The 13,354-nt window shown below is 40.2% G+C and overlaps 1 protein-coding gene across 13 annotated transcripts in view; it reads right to left on the bottom strand.

Annotated features, from left to right (window-relative positions):
- PHLDB2 (pleckstrin homology like domain family B member 2) overlaps positions 1–13,354 on the bottom strand; it is a 103,279-nt gene that overhangs the window by 2,334 nt on the left and 87,591 nt on the right. For 12 of the 13 annotated variants that reach the window (XM_034658175.1, XM_034658170.1, XM_034658178.1 and 9 more), the window contains 4 exons: positions 7,639–7,729; positions 6,643–6,789; positions 4,351–4,570; positions 143–228 (listed from right to left, as the gene is read on the bottom strand). In XM_034658175.1, coding sequence (XP_034514066.1) covers positions 143–228; positions 4,351–4,570; positions 6,643–6,789; positions 7,639–7,729 — 544 coding nt within the window. Of the gene's footprint in view, positions 1–142; positions 229–4,350; positions 4,571–6,642; positions 6,790–7,638; positions 7,730–13,354 lie in introns of those variants that run through there. The other variant, XM_034658237.1, reaches the window with a different exon arrangement.

Genomic DNA, 13,354 nt, shown 5'->3' with positions numbered 1-13,354 from the left:
TGGCTCACTTTTCTAGAACCGTAGGATTATATCAATCAGTCATGTCAGAACAACAAATCTAAATTGCTTGGAGTTCAAAAAACATCTTTTCCCCAACTTAATTATGCATTCAAATGACAGAAATCTGAAAATCAGTGTTTACCTTATTGGCGTTCTTGAGGTGATCATAATACACTTCTTCAATGGCTTGGAAGTATATTACTCCTTTTAATTTAGCTTCATGCTTGTCTGCAATAACAAGTAGTGTTAAAATATCACCACTGATGGACTGGAAACATTAGCATTTCAGTATAATTATTAAAATATTTATCTAGTTTTCAAATTACCTAAGACTAATTTGGGTAATTTAGGTGAAGGCATTAGACCAGTTCTATACTGACAAAACAACAAAAAAAGGAATAATCAGCCCAAACCTCAGGGACTAATTGACTTTGCCCAAGGCTCTCCAGCAAATCTGCAACAAAAGACAACTCAGAGCTACTGACAGTCAAGTTAGCACACAAACTATAAACACCACTGACACTGATACAAATTATCTCCTCACATTCTCCAGAACAGTGGTTGCCACGGAAACATTAGTGTGTAGAGCTGTTGTAACGAAATTTGTTAGAAGGGTGTTTTTTGGACATAATTTAAAATAGTATTTTACTTATATTCCTCTCCTATGAATTTCTTGTCCAGCATGCTTTTTCTCCTGTTCCCAGGAGAAAAGAGCTTCATGTCAATAATTAGATGTCCTTTCAATGCAGCATTTTCCAAACGGTTTCTAAGCTTTCATCAAATTTGCCATAAAAACCAAACGAAAACTCAAAACAAAAACAACCAACCAACCAAACAGCATTCTTCTGTGATCTAATAAGTTCTTGAAATATTTTGTAATTTACACTCAGCAAAGATCATACTCAGCATGCGAGCATACTGAAGAATCTTAAAAACATGCATGAGACTGCAAAGAAACTCTATCGTACCCGGCTCGCGGGAGCGCAAAGAAGAAAGTTTTGGAAAGGCAGTTTGGAAAAACAAGCCAATTAAAAATGCAAACAATCCTCTCACTCAGCAATTCCACTCCTCAACCTTTACGGTACCAGAGCTACTCATGCATGTGCACATGGATTTGTGTTCGTTACAGCAGAAGGCTGCAAAAAATCTGCTTGAATTTAACAGGGGACTGATTCAATCAGAGACCGGCCATGCAGTGGAATCCACACAGCCATGGAAATTCAAGACTAGATCTGTGTGTGCTTATCAGAAAAAAACCTTGAAATACTGTTACGTGAACAACGTTATGAACAGAGTGAATAATTTGGTCCCAACTGTATTAAAGAAGAAAGAATACATATATATACTGAAAGATATAAATAAATGAATAGAGAAAATCTGAGAAGATATTATGAACTTAACAGTGGGAAAAGGTCAGAACTTTCGTGACGTGAAAAGACTTACTTTTATATAGACTTCTGTTCTATTTTTAAGAATTTTATTCATGAATGTCCCTTTTTTTTTCAACAATTAAAAGTTAGTATGAAAAACAACAACCCTGAGAAGTTCAGTGGAAAATATAAAGCTGTTAAATTACATTTAACTCAGCATTTCTTCCTAACTTATTTGACCATGCTTGACCATGGACCGTATTTGTATGTGTTTGTTTGTTTGTTTGTTTTGCTCTTCCTGGGGAAACACTGCTTTAACCATTCCATGTTCAGTGGGTATCCATCAGTTTCTGTGAAAGAGGTCAGTATATCTCTCAAACATTCACTGGGAAGGATTCTGCAATGTTAATGGGAATACAGCAATACTTTATTTTCTGAAAACAGATGTAAAATAAAATCTGGAGATAAAAGTAATTCTTATCAGTGTTTCCAGAAGGCAGAAAACTGGGGAATGAAACTTGTGTTTGTAGGGCACTTCTTATATGAGAAAGAGTTCCAAAAAATACTGACCTCACAAGGACATAGTGACCTAGGAGAATCAAGAATGCTATTGTAAACGGACACGATACAGCTACTCATTCAGTTTCCTCAGCATTATCCCATCAATTTACAGCTATATTTTCTGGGTCTCAGTTTTCTTTAGCGACTCTTCTAAGGGTAGCCAGTTACTGTGGAGGCCGGGGGGGATGATCAGCACAGGCTCACAACACTCTCAGCGTTCATGGTTCAGCTCCTTCACAAACATGGTGCCCATCTACCCGAGCACCAGCTGAAGGGAGGTGGCGTCTGGGGGTCTAGTCCAGCCTGCACTGTGATCTGTATGGCTTCCTGTGGACTGATCTAGTCCTGCACTTGGTGATGTTTGGGGAGAGTGGGGGTGGGAGTGAGGGGGAGACAAGCTAATGATGGTTGTAAACAGAGCCAAATGAACAGCATTTGTCAAACTAGGACTCACTGGCCAGTTAAAAAAATATGTAAATATTAAAAACCTGAATGAGGGGTGCCTGGGTGGCTCAGTCGGTTAAGGGTCTGCCTTCGGCTCAGGGGTCCTGGGATGGAGCCCTGTGTAGGGCTCTCTGCTCAGCAGGGAGTCTGCTTCTCCTTCTCCCTGACCCACCCCCTTGCTTGTGCTCTGTCTCTCGCTTTCTCTCTCTCTCTTTCTCAAATAAACAAAATCTTAAAAAAATAAAAATAAAAACCCGAATGAAATATAATTTTTGCCTGTGTTATGTATTACAGTTCTGCGTAATCATTCATATACCAAAACGGTTTTGGTCCAAAAATTCGAAAACCGATCACCAAGAAGTTTGAAATTGGAAAAATGCATTTACACGGTCAGGAGCACAGGTTCTGACATGGGTCAGAGGAAGGAAGGGGAACTGAGCAACCTACAAAGGAAAGAAGGAAATAAGGCCCTCAGAGAAGAGAAGCAGAGAGGAAGAGTGAAGCTCCTTTGTCTGAAGCTGATCATTCAAATTTTATTTTTGGAAAATTCTGAGTGAGATTGTGGAGACCAGCACAGCACAAAGTTTTGTTTATGGATTTTGCAGACACTAAACTGCCATTTCTCATTAAACTAGCATCTTTTCTGTGGTACTAACTGAAAAGAACATCTCTGGATTCTCATTAAACACGAGCTCAGAAAGCCCGAGAGAGGCAAGTGGGGAACCCCTGAGGGTCAGGCCATTGGCTCCAGGCCGCTGGCCGCTGCACGAACTGAAGCCCCACAAAGTGCTCACCAAAGATACACACCCCTGCCCCTCCTCACCCCAGTTCTGGGGCCCCACAGCCCGTGTTTCCCCTCTTTCACATGCTTCTTGGTCCCTCACACTTCTCTTCATAAACATATCCTGACTCATACTATAGATGAAGGGACGGGACGGTTATTTCTTACTTATGACGTTGATGCAACCATTTCTAACAGTCTCATAAATGCTGGTACCGTCACCACAGAGACGGTCTCTTCACAAGCGCTGACATGATACTACTTTTCTTCGGTTGTTGGAGAGACCAGACTCTACCTGCGCTGACAATGGACGTGTTTCCTAGGGGACCCAGGAGACTTCTTAGTAAGTACAGCAGTTACATCCAGACTCCTGCATTTTTCAAAGACTCAGTAGGGTACGTTTCTCATAATCCACCATTTAAAGAATCCAAAAAGATTTCAGTCACTTAATAAATACTTACTTGTTCCCTTGTTCACTGATGAGCTTTACCCTCTGCTTCAATAACCGTGCTAGTTTATAAACTCTAGCTGAGTGACTGTCAGCCAAGGCTGCCTAATTGTGTGTGACTTAAATAGGGCAGATGACCATAAATAAATAAACAGAAACCTTTTTCTTGGCCTCGTGGTTTAAAAGTCAGTATTTTGGTCTAAAAAGAAAAATTCCATTTACTACTTATTTGGACTTCAGCTTATTTCAGAACTAGAAGAGATGAATTCACACTTTTTAAAAAGATTTTATTTATTTGACAGAGAGAGAGCACAAGCAGGGAGAGCATCAGGCAGAGGGAGAGGGAGAAGCAGGCTTCCCACTGAGCAGGGAGCATGATGCAGGGGTCAATCCCAGGACTCCGGGACCATGACCTGAGCTGAAGGCAGACGCTTAACCGACTGAGCCACCCAGGTGCCCCATGAATTCACATTTTTTAAATAACATAGAGTTTTTATTATTTCTCTATGTTATTTAAATAACATAGAGTTATTATTATTATATTTTTTATTATTTTATTATTAGAGAGGAAATTCATATCAGGGGGACTATATAACCTGAATATAAAATAATACATACCCGCAAAGCTAAGATTGCCATTAATTCTATTACTTACCAACTCATTCATCCTGATGTTTATTACCTTTGCTCTTGAACAGAGAATTCCTGATTTGAATGTATCACTGAGGGGTTTTCTTCTCACTCACCTGCGTAATAAGAGAACGTGCGCTTGTTCCGGTCAAAAACAAACCATCGTTTTTTCCAAGTTTTAATTTTTCCACCCATTTTGATAAGGAATCCTCGGCAGGTCTTTTCTGTGATCGACACGTGATAACAGGTATCGATATTGTGGCCAGCAGTCTCCACGTGGCTTCGCAAATCAAAGTCCTCCTTCCGGACAGGCAGATAGCGTGTCAGAGGTCGAGCCTGGAAAGGCACAAACCCATGTCATATACAGCTAATGATTCGTTTCATTTCAGGTCACAGATGTTTAGGAACAGACGTGCACTGAAAAGCCTAAGCATTACAATGTCCATGTGATTATGAGACTTAAGATGAACATTATCCTTTGGAGTTTAAAAAGTGTACAGTATTTTAAGAAGGAGGCTACAATATGCAGGGGTGGGGGGGTGGATAAACTCAGGAGAATAGATTCTACTCCTTGAAATGGACAGATGAGAACATGGGGAAATGCCACTAACCTTAGCTTGCTTTTTTCTTTCTTTCTTTTTTTTTTTTTTTTTAAGATTTTATTTATTTATTTGACAGAGAGAGACAGCCAGAGAGAGAGGGAACACAAGCAGGGGGAGTGGGAGAGGAAGAAACAGGCTCCTAGCAGAGGAGCATGATGTGGGGCTCGATCCCAGAACGCTGGGATCACACCCTGAGCCGAAGGCAGATGCTTAACGACTGCACCACCCAGGCACCCCAACCTTAGCTTTCTAAGAGGTACTTAGCACTTAAAAATAGGGAATCACAACAGGCATGAAGTTCCCTGGGCTGCCTCCTACAGATGAGGACTCCTCCTCTGTGAAGTTCCCTGGACTTCTGCCGATACAACCTAACATCTGTCCTTAAATAATCTCAGACATGACCTGATTGGTCATTATTTAGTAAGCGCACCACCGCCCACCCAAAGCTATACACGTGGGCTGACACACACTTTCTGATAGAAATCAAAGGCAGAGATGTAGGTTTTGAAAAGTGAAGCTAAAGTAAGGTAAGAAGTAGGATCAAAGCTGTACTGGATAGGCTGCCCAATGAGCAGATACGGACAAGATGTACAAAGATGTCTTTTATTTTACTATGGCTGGAAGAAAGGTTCATCTAATCTAGGAAGCACGTTATCACCATGGGTCTTATTTCTAAAATGGCGTTTCAGTTTATTCTGTTAAATAACCCTACCCCTTTGCCCTGGGGAAAATGACCTAAATATATACTTGGAGTCAAACCTTATAATGGGATTAAAGTAGAATTATGCTTTCTGGTTTGGCTTCAAATACCAAACAGGTACGGATGACCTTCCCTGTGAATCATAATTTGGCCGATGGTGGACATAATGAAATAAAATGAACGTGTTTTCCTTTGTACTTTTCCTTCAATATTTTGCCTTTGATTCTGTGGTATTTGACTTCAGACAGATGTCACAGCCTTATAGATACCTCAAAACACACAGAGTCCTCAAGATAGTCTCTTACTGCTGTGCTATCCAACTCCCAGCCACTACAAAGAATAAGGGAAATAGCACCTTTTATGAAGTCTAGTAAACCTTGGTAAAATGGATTTGAACTTTACATTAAGTGGCCTGCATGAAATTTATTTTTGTTTCTCGGCAAACATACATTATGAGGCAGCTTTAGGGACAGAGATTCAAACTCTACAATAAGCCAGAGAGGAAGTTAAAGGAAATGGGTGGTTTTCCTGAGTTTTGCTTGAGTTCAGTGACCTTGCGCACGCGTGTGTGGACGGCTGTAGCAAAGGGGACATGTGTGACAATACAGTGGTTAGATAACCAAACCAAAACAGAAAACCCACTAACACTACCAAGAAATTGCGTTGGTAAAATTATTTTGTTCTGGAGTGTCTGCTTCCGAAAATGGCTTAATAGAACCCCTTCTCTTCCTCAACCAAAGGTTTTAGTTTGGGTGTTGTATTTGTTTTCAGGAGCAAGTTCAGCTGCATTTTTCAAAGCTGCTCAGAAAAATATGCTCCTTTTAAATATACCGCAAAAAAAAAATGGGTAGAAGAAAAAATGCCTCACCCATAAAAATGTTCCACGCGTGACTAGAGAAAAGCGTCATTTGGTTAGTAGGTCCCCAGAAGTTTTGAGACAAACATACATTTTTTGGTCTCTGAACCACCATCTGTCTCTTAGCAGTCACATGTCAAGGGCTGCTGACTGAGGTGCCCAGCAAGGCGTCTTGACAAGCACGACTGTCTTCTAAACAATGACCACCAGGGGGCAACCTATTGCAATCCATCCACATTGTCCCACCAACCTGTGCCCTCTGTTTCTCCCTTATTTTTACTTCCTTTTCAATTAATTTCTGCCGCTGGCTAGTTTCTTCCTGCAATCGTTTTTCCAGGAGTTCTCGGCGTCGTTTTTCTTCTTCCAGAGCTCGTTTCTTGGCTTCCATTTCCCGTTCCTAAACATTATTATGCAGAACAAATTTTAGGACATGCTGGTTACACTTGAATGATTCTAACTAATGGAAAAAGAAACTTCTCAGTAGACAATTGCTGGTTTTATAGCCTGGGTTCTTGAATAGACCACCTAGACTAAAATTACCTCTCACGTAGTCTTCAAAATCATCCCACACAGAAAGGCAACCACCACATTTAATTAACAATTGAATATTTAGTGAAAATCCAGCTTGTGGATCAGCAGTTAGCCCTCCTTTCCGTGGCCATCTTCTAACTGAAGGCCATCAATCTTGGTCCTTCCAGTTCCTTTGTTGTCTGCGGCTTCCTGGCCGAAGCTCGGTTGCAGAGGAAGCTCACAGAGAAGTCAGAAGAGGAAAGGAGGGGCCCTTTAAGGCAGGATGCAAAGGCATTCGGGGGGATTCCTAAGGAAGTTCAGATTCTAGCTTGAAATACAGTCACAATAACGTGGGATTTTAAATATTACAATAGCACAGTTCACACCAGCTGGCAAGGAAGGGAGAGTCCATAAAGATATGACATTCCTCCTTGTTCCTTGGCAGGCAAACAAAGTGGCCATCAAAGGGAAAATACAATACAAAGTACTCATTTCAGTCAACGACATTGACACTATACATATTACAAATTACAAAAAATTGTAGTGCAGTAAGGAGGCTTAGAAATCCTCTCTGCCACCCTTACTTTTCAGATAAAAAAAAAAAATGAGGCCAAAAGGGTTGAGTGACTACTCCCAAGATTATATCGCTTCTCAGGCCCCAGGACAGTTTCCTGTCACGTGCAGGCAGGATGAACCATTGCCTCACTGACCTCTCGCATAAGGACAACATGCCTACCCTGGATTCAAGCAGCCGGGTCTTCTCTGCATGAGCCTGCTTCAAAAGTCTCTCCATTTCTTCTATTCTGGCAATATTTGAAGTGCTGGCACTGAAGAGAACACAAAGGCCTCTCAAGAATATTGCTTGAGATTGATGTCTCTTGAAATACATATGCATACGTGAGCACGCACGCACACAGCTTCCAGAAAGGTGCACGACACAATCCAATGTCATTTAAAGGATGTTACTTAGGAGAGTCATTGGCCTGAACAGGCCAGTCAGTTCAGCTCTGAAAATTGTAGGTGACATTGACTTACCTCAGTTTAGGAGACAAACTATAGGCAAGGAAGATAATACCAAAGCGGAGTGCTTTACTCATAAATAAATAAACCCAAACTAAATCTTACAAAGTGTGTTCTCAAAATGCTTTTTCCAGAGTCTAAAAATTATGGACCGTGGGAGGCTTTCCCGTTACTTTAATTGTTCAGAGATACCGGGCCAATAAGACCATCACCAAAGTTCAGTGTAGATGACACCTATGGTTTGAAGTCACTTTATTTGGTTTGGAAATGTGTCCCCAGCTGCTTTTTTGCTGTGCCTTTAAACATGTGGACATTTTAGGGGATGCCTGGCTGGCTCAGTTAGAAGATTATGTGACTCTTGATCTCTGGGTCATGGGTTTGAGCCCCACATTGTGTATAGAGATTACTAAAAAAAAAAAAAAAAAATACACACACACACGTGGATATTTTATTTCTTACGTGATGATGCCAATTAAAAAAAAAACAACACCTTCTCTTAAAAGTGCAACAGAAGTGTGGTGGCTAGTTTTGTCCATAATACTCATCCACCATACTGATGAGGAACCTTCATGAAGGGAATCAAGAGCCTCAAAAGAAATGCATCTTGAGAAAGACATCATGCACATAAATGAAGGAAAAACACAAAAGAAATAAAAGCTGCAAGAACAGTTAGGGTAAGTAACTAAAAGAGAAAGCAAAGAACATGGCAATGTTTAACACTAACCAGAAATGTTATTTTTCTCTTATTTTTCATTTGAATGTTCTGGAAAAAAGGGCATGACCTAGGTCAAAACTTCTTTACTCTGATGTTCCAGCATAGAGAACCAATGTTATTTCCTATGCATATACACTTACATAGCCATTTAATATATGCCTCTTTTCTAGACTCTCTTGGGGTCAGAAAGGCTTTTGTTCCTGCATCTTCCATAGCCTGGCACACAGTAGGGACTCATGTCAGATGCATTTATATAAAAATGAATTCATATGAAAACGAAATGGGTAATTCTTAGTATAGTCTCCCCAAATTATATTGTTGATCAACTCAAGCCTACGATGTTTCAAACATAGGGCTAAATTCCCTTACAGAGATAAATGGACACAGTAACCAGGCCATATGGTTTATCTTACAATCGGTAGCAGCAGTGTTACAGCAGCTTTATTCCTAATTGCCAGAATTTGGAAGCAACCAAGATCCCCTTCAGTAGGTAAATGAATACACTGTAGTACTTCCAGACAATGGAATATTATTCAGCACTAAAAAGAAATGAGCTACCAAGCCATGAAGGGACACGAAGGAACCTTAAATGCCTATTATTCAGTGAAAGAAGCCAATCTGAGAAGGCTACATTCTGTATGACTTCAACAATATGACACTCTGGAAAAGGCAAAACCACAGACACAGTAAAAAGATTAGTGGTGGCCAGTGGTTTGAAGTGGGGAGTGGAAGGGAGGGAAGAATGAATATGCAGAGCACAGAGGATTTTCAGGGCAATGAAAACCCTCTGTATGACCTATAATGACGGATACATGACATTATACATTTGTCCAAACCCATAGAATGCACAACATCAAAAGTGAACCCAGTTGTAAACTATGGACTTTGGGTGATAACAATGTGTCAATATAGGTTCATCAATTGTAACAAATGCAGCACTCTGGCGGGGGTGTTAACAATGCGGGAGGCTGTGCATGTGCGGGGACAGGGGTATATGGAAACTCTCTGTATCTTCTTTTCAATTTTGCTGTGATCCTAAGACTGCTCTAAAAAAATGTCTTTTAGAAAAAAAAAATCAGTACTTCCATCCCCATTACAAAATGCATCCATCCAGGAAAGGGACAGCCTTAGGACTGTTGTCTCCTTAGAAGCTTAACTAATCTCTGTACTTTGCAGGGGTACATGGGGCCAATTTTTAGCCAGGTGTGTTCTCCTGATAGAGACAGAACAGTTCATTTCCATGAACTGCTGGGGGGGGGTATACAAAAGGGTAGGTTCTGTTCTCTTCAACCAGTAAGAATTAAAGAAAAAATCTTTAATTTTTGTGCAGGAAGGTGTAGTCCTCTTTATTGAGAACAGCCAAGGTCATACAGGTTACGTTGCACACTTCATCAGCTCAACTAAGAAAGCCAAAGACAAACATTAGGCCCGTAATCGCACAGTATCGTGTTTATATTCGATAGTGTTGTCTGTGACATCAGGTATATGTGTCTTGGGGCGCCTGGGTGGCACAGCGGTTAAGCGTCTGCCTTCGGCTCACGGCATGATCCCGGCGTTATGGGATCGAGCCCCACATCAGGCTCTTCTGCTATGGGCCTGCTTCTTCCTCTCCCATTCCCCCTGCTTGTGTTCCCTCTCTCGCTGGCTGTCTCTATCTCTGTCGAATAAATAAATAAAAAATCTTAAAAAAAAAAAAAGGTATATGTGTCTTATGTCTCCTATTGATTTGGAAATAAATAATTTGATTTCACTAGGTCTCAGGTCTTAAAAACTCACCAATTAAAAAAAAAAAGCACCAATAGTCAAAACCCATCTGTCCTTTAGTTCTCTCTAGAACATACTCATTTTTCATCTAGTTTGTGCCGGAACATTGTTAGCTATAGAAAACTTATTGTAGCCATTCCTTCATTGTTTGGACAACATTGTTAGAATGTTGATACTTAAGTTGAATCAAAATCTATCTTCCTACAGCTTCCATTCACTGGCCTAAGTATGACCTTGAGCTCCATGAAACCTATCTGGATGAATTGGTTGGAAATAGCTTCGTTAGAAACAAATATTTTCAATTCATGATTTTTCATATATCTGTATTGGGCACATCCTGGGGGCAAGTTTTCAAATAGTTATCCGTCTTTAAATATTTCTGTTAATTTTTTAGAATTTTTCAGAGTGTTTTCCATTTATTTTATAATATTTATAATTAATTTCCTGCCAATTATATTCAATTTGGCAATATTTCCATAAATGTCTTAACTTTTGCTCCAAAGGAACTCAATCTTCTGAAAACATTTGATAGAAAATACATGCTAACATTTACCACCTCCCGTCTTCATAACCTGTAGGCACCTAAAGTCACCTACTTTTTCAAGCTATATTTTATATACTTTACATCTACTTTTGTTATTTTGTATAAAAAATAATTTGTATCCATGGAACCCCACTTTTGCTATTTTTGATTTTAATATTTCCTTGACATGTAAACCACTTTTATTTACCAAAACTCCTGCTGCTCTGTGAGACTCTGTCACCGCCATTTTTACTTTTTTGTCCTATCAGAGTTGCACCTACACTGAAAAGCAAAGGCTGCTGCAATGGGAATGTAGGGAAAAGTCTAGGCTTGTCATATAATGGCATCCATGGCAGATGCCAATGTCAGCAAGTGAAATGCTGAGCACCTGCCATGCAGAAGGAGAGTCCGAAGTCCCTGAAGATAAGCCTGATAATGCATTACTTAGAGCACAACACTCATCTTTGCTTTCTCAAGTGCATCCAAATTACAAGAGGAGTCATGTTTCTTTCCATTGCTCCAACTTCTGACCTTCTTCAAAAAGCAGGCACACATTTCTGATCTTGCATGTGATTGCTGTAAGGATGCTGGTGATACTGAGTCACCGGGTCATTAACGATATAAAGATGACTAGTTTTGGAGACTTTTCCTACTCAGTTGTGTTCTGCTATTTGTCAGCTGAAGAGTTCTTTGGGTATCTGACCAACTTTGGTAAAAACCATATTCATAAAGAAAAACAAAACTTCCTTCCGTCAAGGGTAAAGGATTTTGGCAGATTTTAGGTTTTTAGGGCCTTTTAGAATAGTCACTTCATAGGCAAAGGCAAAAACAGAAAAAAAAATTAAAAAAGAAAAGCAAAGAACAATGGCATACAAGAAAGAAGTAAGCAGGGGCACCTGAGTGGCACAGCGGTTAAGCATCTGCCTTCGGCTCAGGGAGTGATCCTGGCGTTATGGGATCGAGCCCCACATCAGGCTCCTCGCTATGAGCCTGCTTCTTCCTCTCCCACTCCCCCTGCTTGTGTTCCCTCTCTCGCTGGCTGTCTCTATCTCTGTCGAATAAATAAATAAAATCTTTAAAAAAAAGAAAAGAAATAAGTAAGCAAAGCAAAACATAACAAAACTAACTGGAGCAAAACAAAATTCTCCGTAAAGACACATAAAGCTTTTCCAAGACTGCCATCAGTGCACCAAAATTGCCATTAAATGGAGCCAGGGGGCACCTGGGTGGCTCAAATTGGTTAAGCGTCTGCCTTTAGCCTGGGTCATGATCCTAGCATCCTGGCATCGAGCCCCATATCGGGATGTCTGTTCAGTGGGGAGTCTGCTTCTCCCTCTGTCCCTGTCTCTGCTCCTTCTCTCTCTTTCTCTCACTCAAATAAATAAAATCTTTAAAAAAAAATGAAGAGCCAGTATCCCAGAATATTTATTTTCAATTAATCTTTTCAAGTATTTTTTCAGCTTTACCAAATTGTTACTCCTCATAAAATGTCTAGCCTTTCTCTGTTCAGTAGCCCCTTGAATATTATAGGAACACAACAAGCCCTTGGACCGTTCCTAACCATTTTTCACATGGTATGACACATCCAGTCCCTTTGACAGTTATTTGCTCCCGCCCCCCCATCACTTTGGCTTTTCTCTATCTCTTCTGAAAGAACTCCCTCGAATAAAATGCAGACACTGAGTGTTGACTATCTAAGGTAAAAAGCAGAATACGAACTTTTGCCTAAAATGAAGAAATGTGAAGCATCTGAAATTCAGATGAAAGCATCCCTTAGACCCAAGTTCAGCCACGGACTGCTCTCCATTCCATACCCAGTCTTGTTCCCCGCCCCACATGCACAGGGCTGGCATTTAAGCTATAATGAAGGATCAAGTTCCCCAACATTTTCTCCAAGTATGAGTACAAGGCCAGGGCTTGGTAAATTAGTAATAGCAATTGTGATAATAACATATCATTGTAGACAGTATGCAGAACACGACACGGTCTAAACTAAGTCAGTAATTTCAGCAGAATAGAGGTTTTATGCAGAATTGACTCTCAGCTGCCGTTTTCTATGACCCAAGACCTGTTTTCTTAGTTTTTTGTTTGTTTGTGGTGTAAGTAATGATGCTGAAAAAGCAAACACACTGTCCAACTCAAGTAACCTGGTAGACACAAAAATGATGTCTCAACAAAGAGCGAAGGGCCAATGTACCCACAGCTCAGTAATTCTAATTCTACAAATGGCTCCTTGTGACATAAAAAACCACAAGACTAAGTTTTTGTCGCTAGAATTTCAGCATGGAGTTACCACTTTCATATACATATCATTTCAGGGTATTTTAATACCTAGCTTAAAAAAAGTCTCACATAGAGAAAATGTTTTAGTCCTTTCTTTCTCCTTCTACCTGATTTCAAAAAGTTCTCATTTAGGATGTGTTGTCGCAG

Source organism: Ailuropoda melanoleuca, chromosome 1, assembly GCF_002007445.2.
Source record: "Ailuropoda melanoleuca isolate Jingjing chromosome 1, ASM200744v2, whole genome shotgun sequence".
Taxonomy (NCBI): domain Eukaryota; kingdom Metazoa; phylum Chordata; class Mammalia; order Carnivora; family Ursidae; genus Ailuropoda; species Ailuropoda melanoleuca.
The sequence above is the reverse complement of the archived record's forward strand: the minus strand, read 5'-3'. Positions and strand labels throughout refer to the sequence as shown.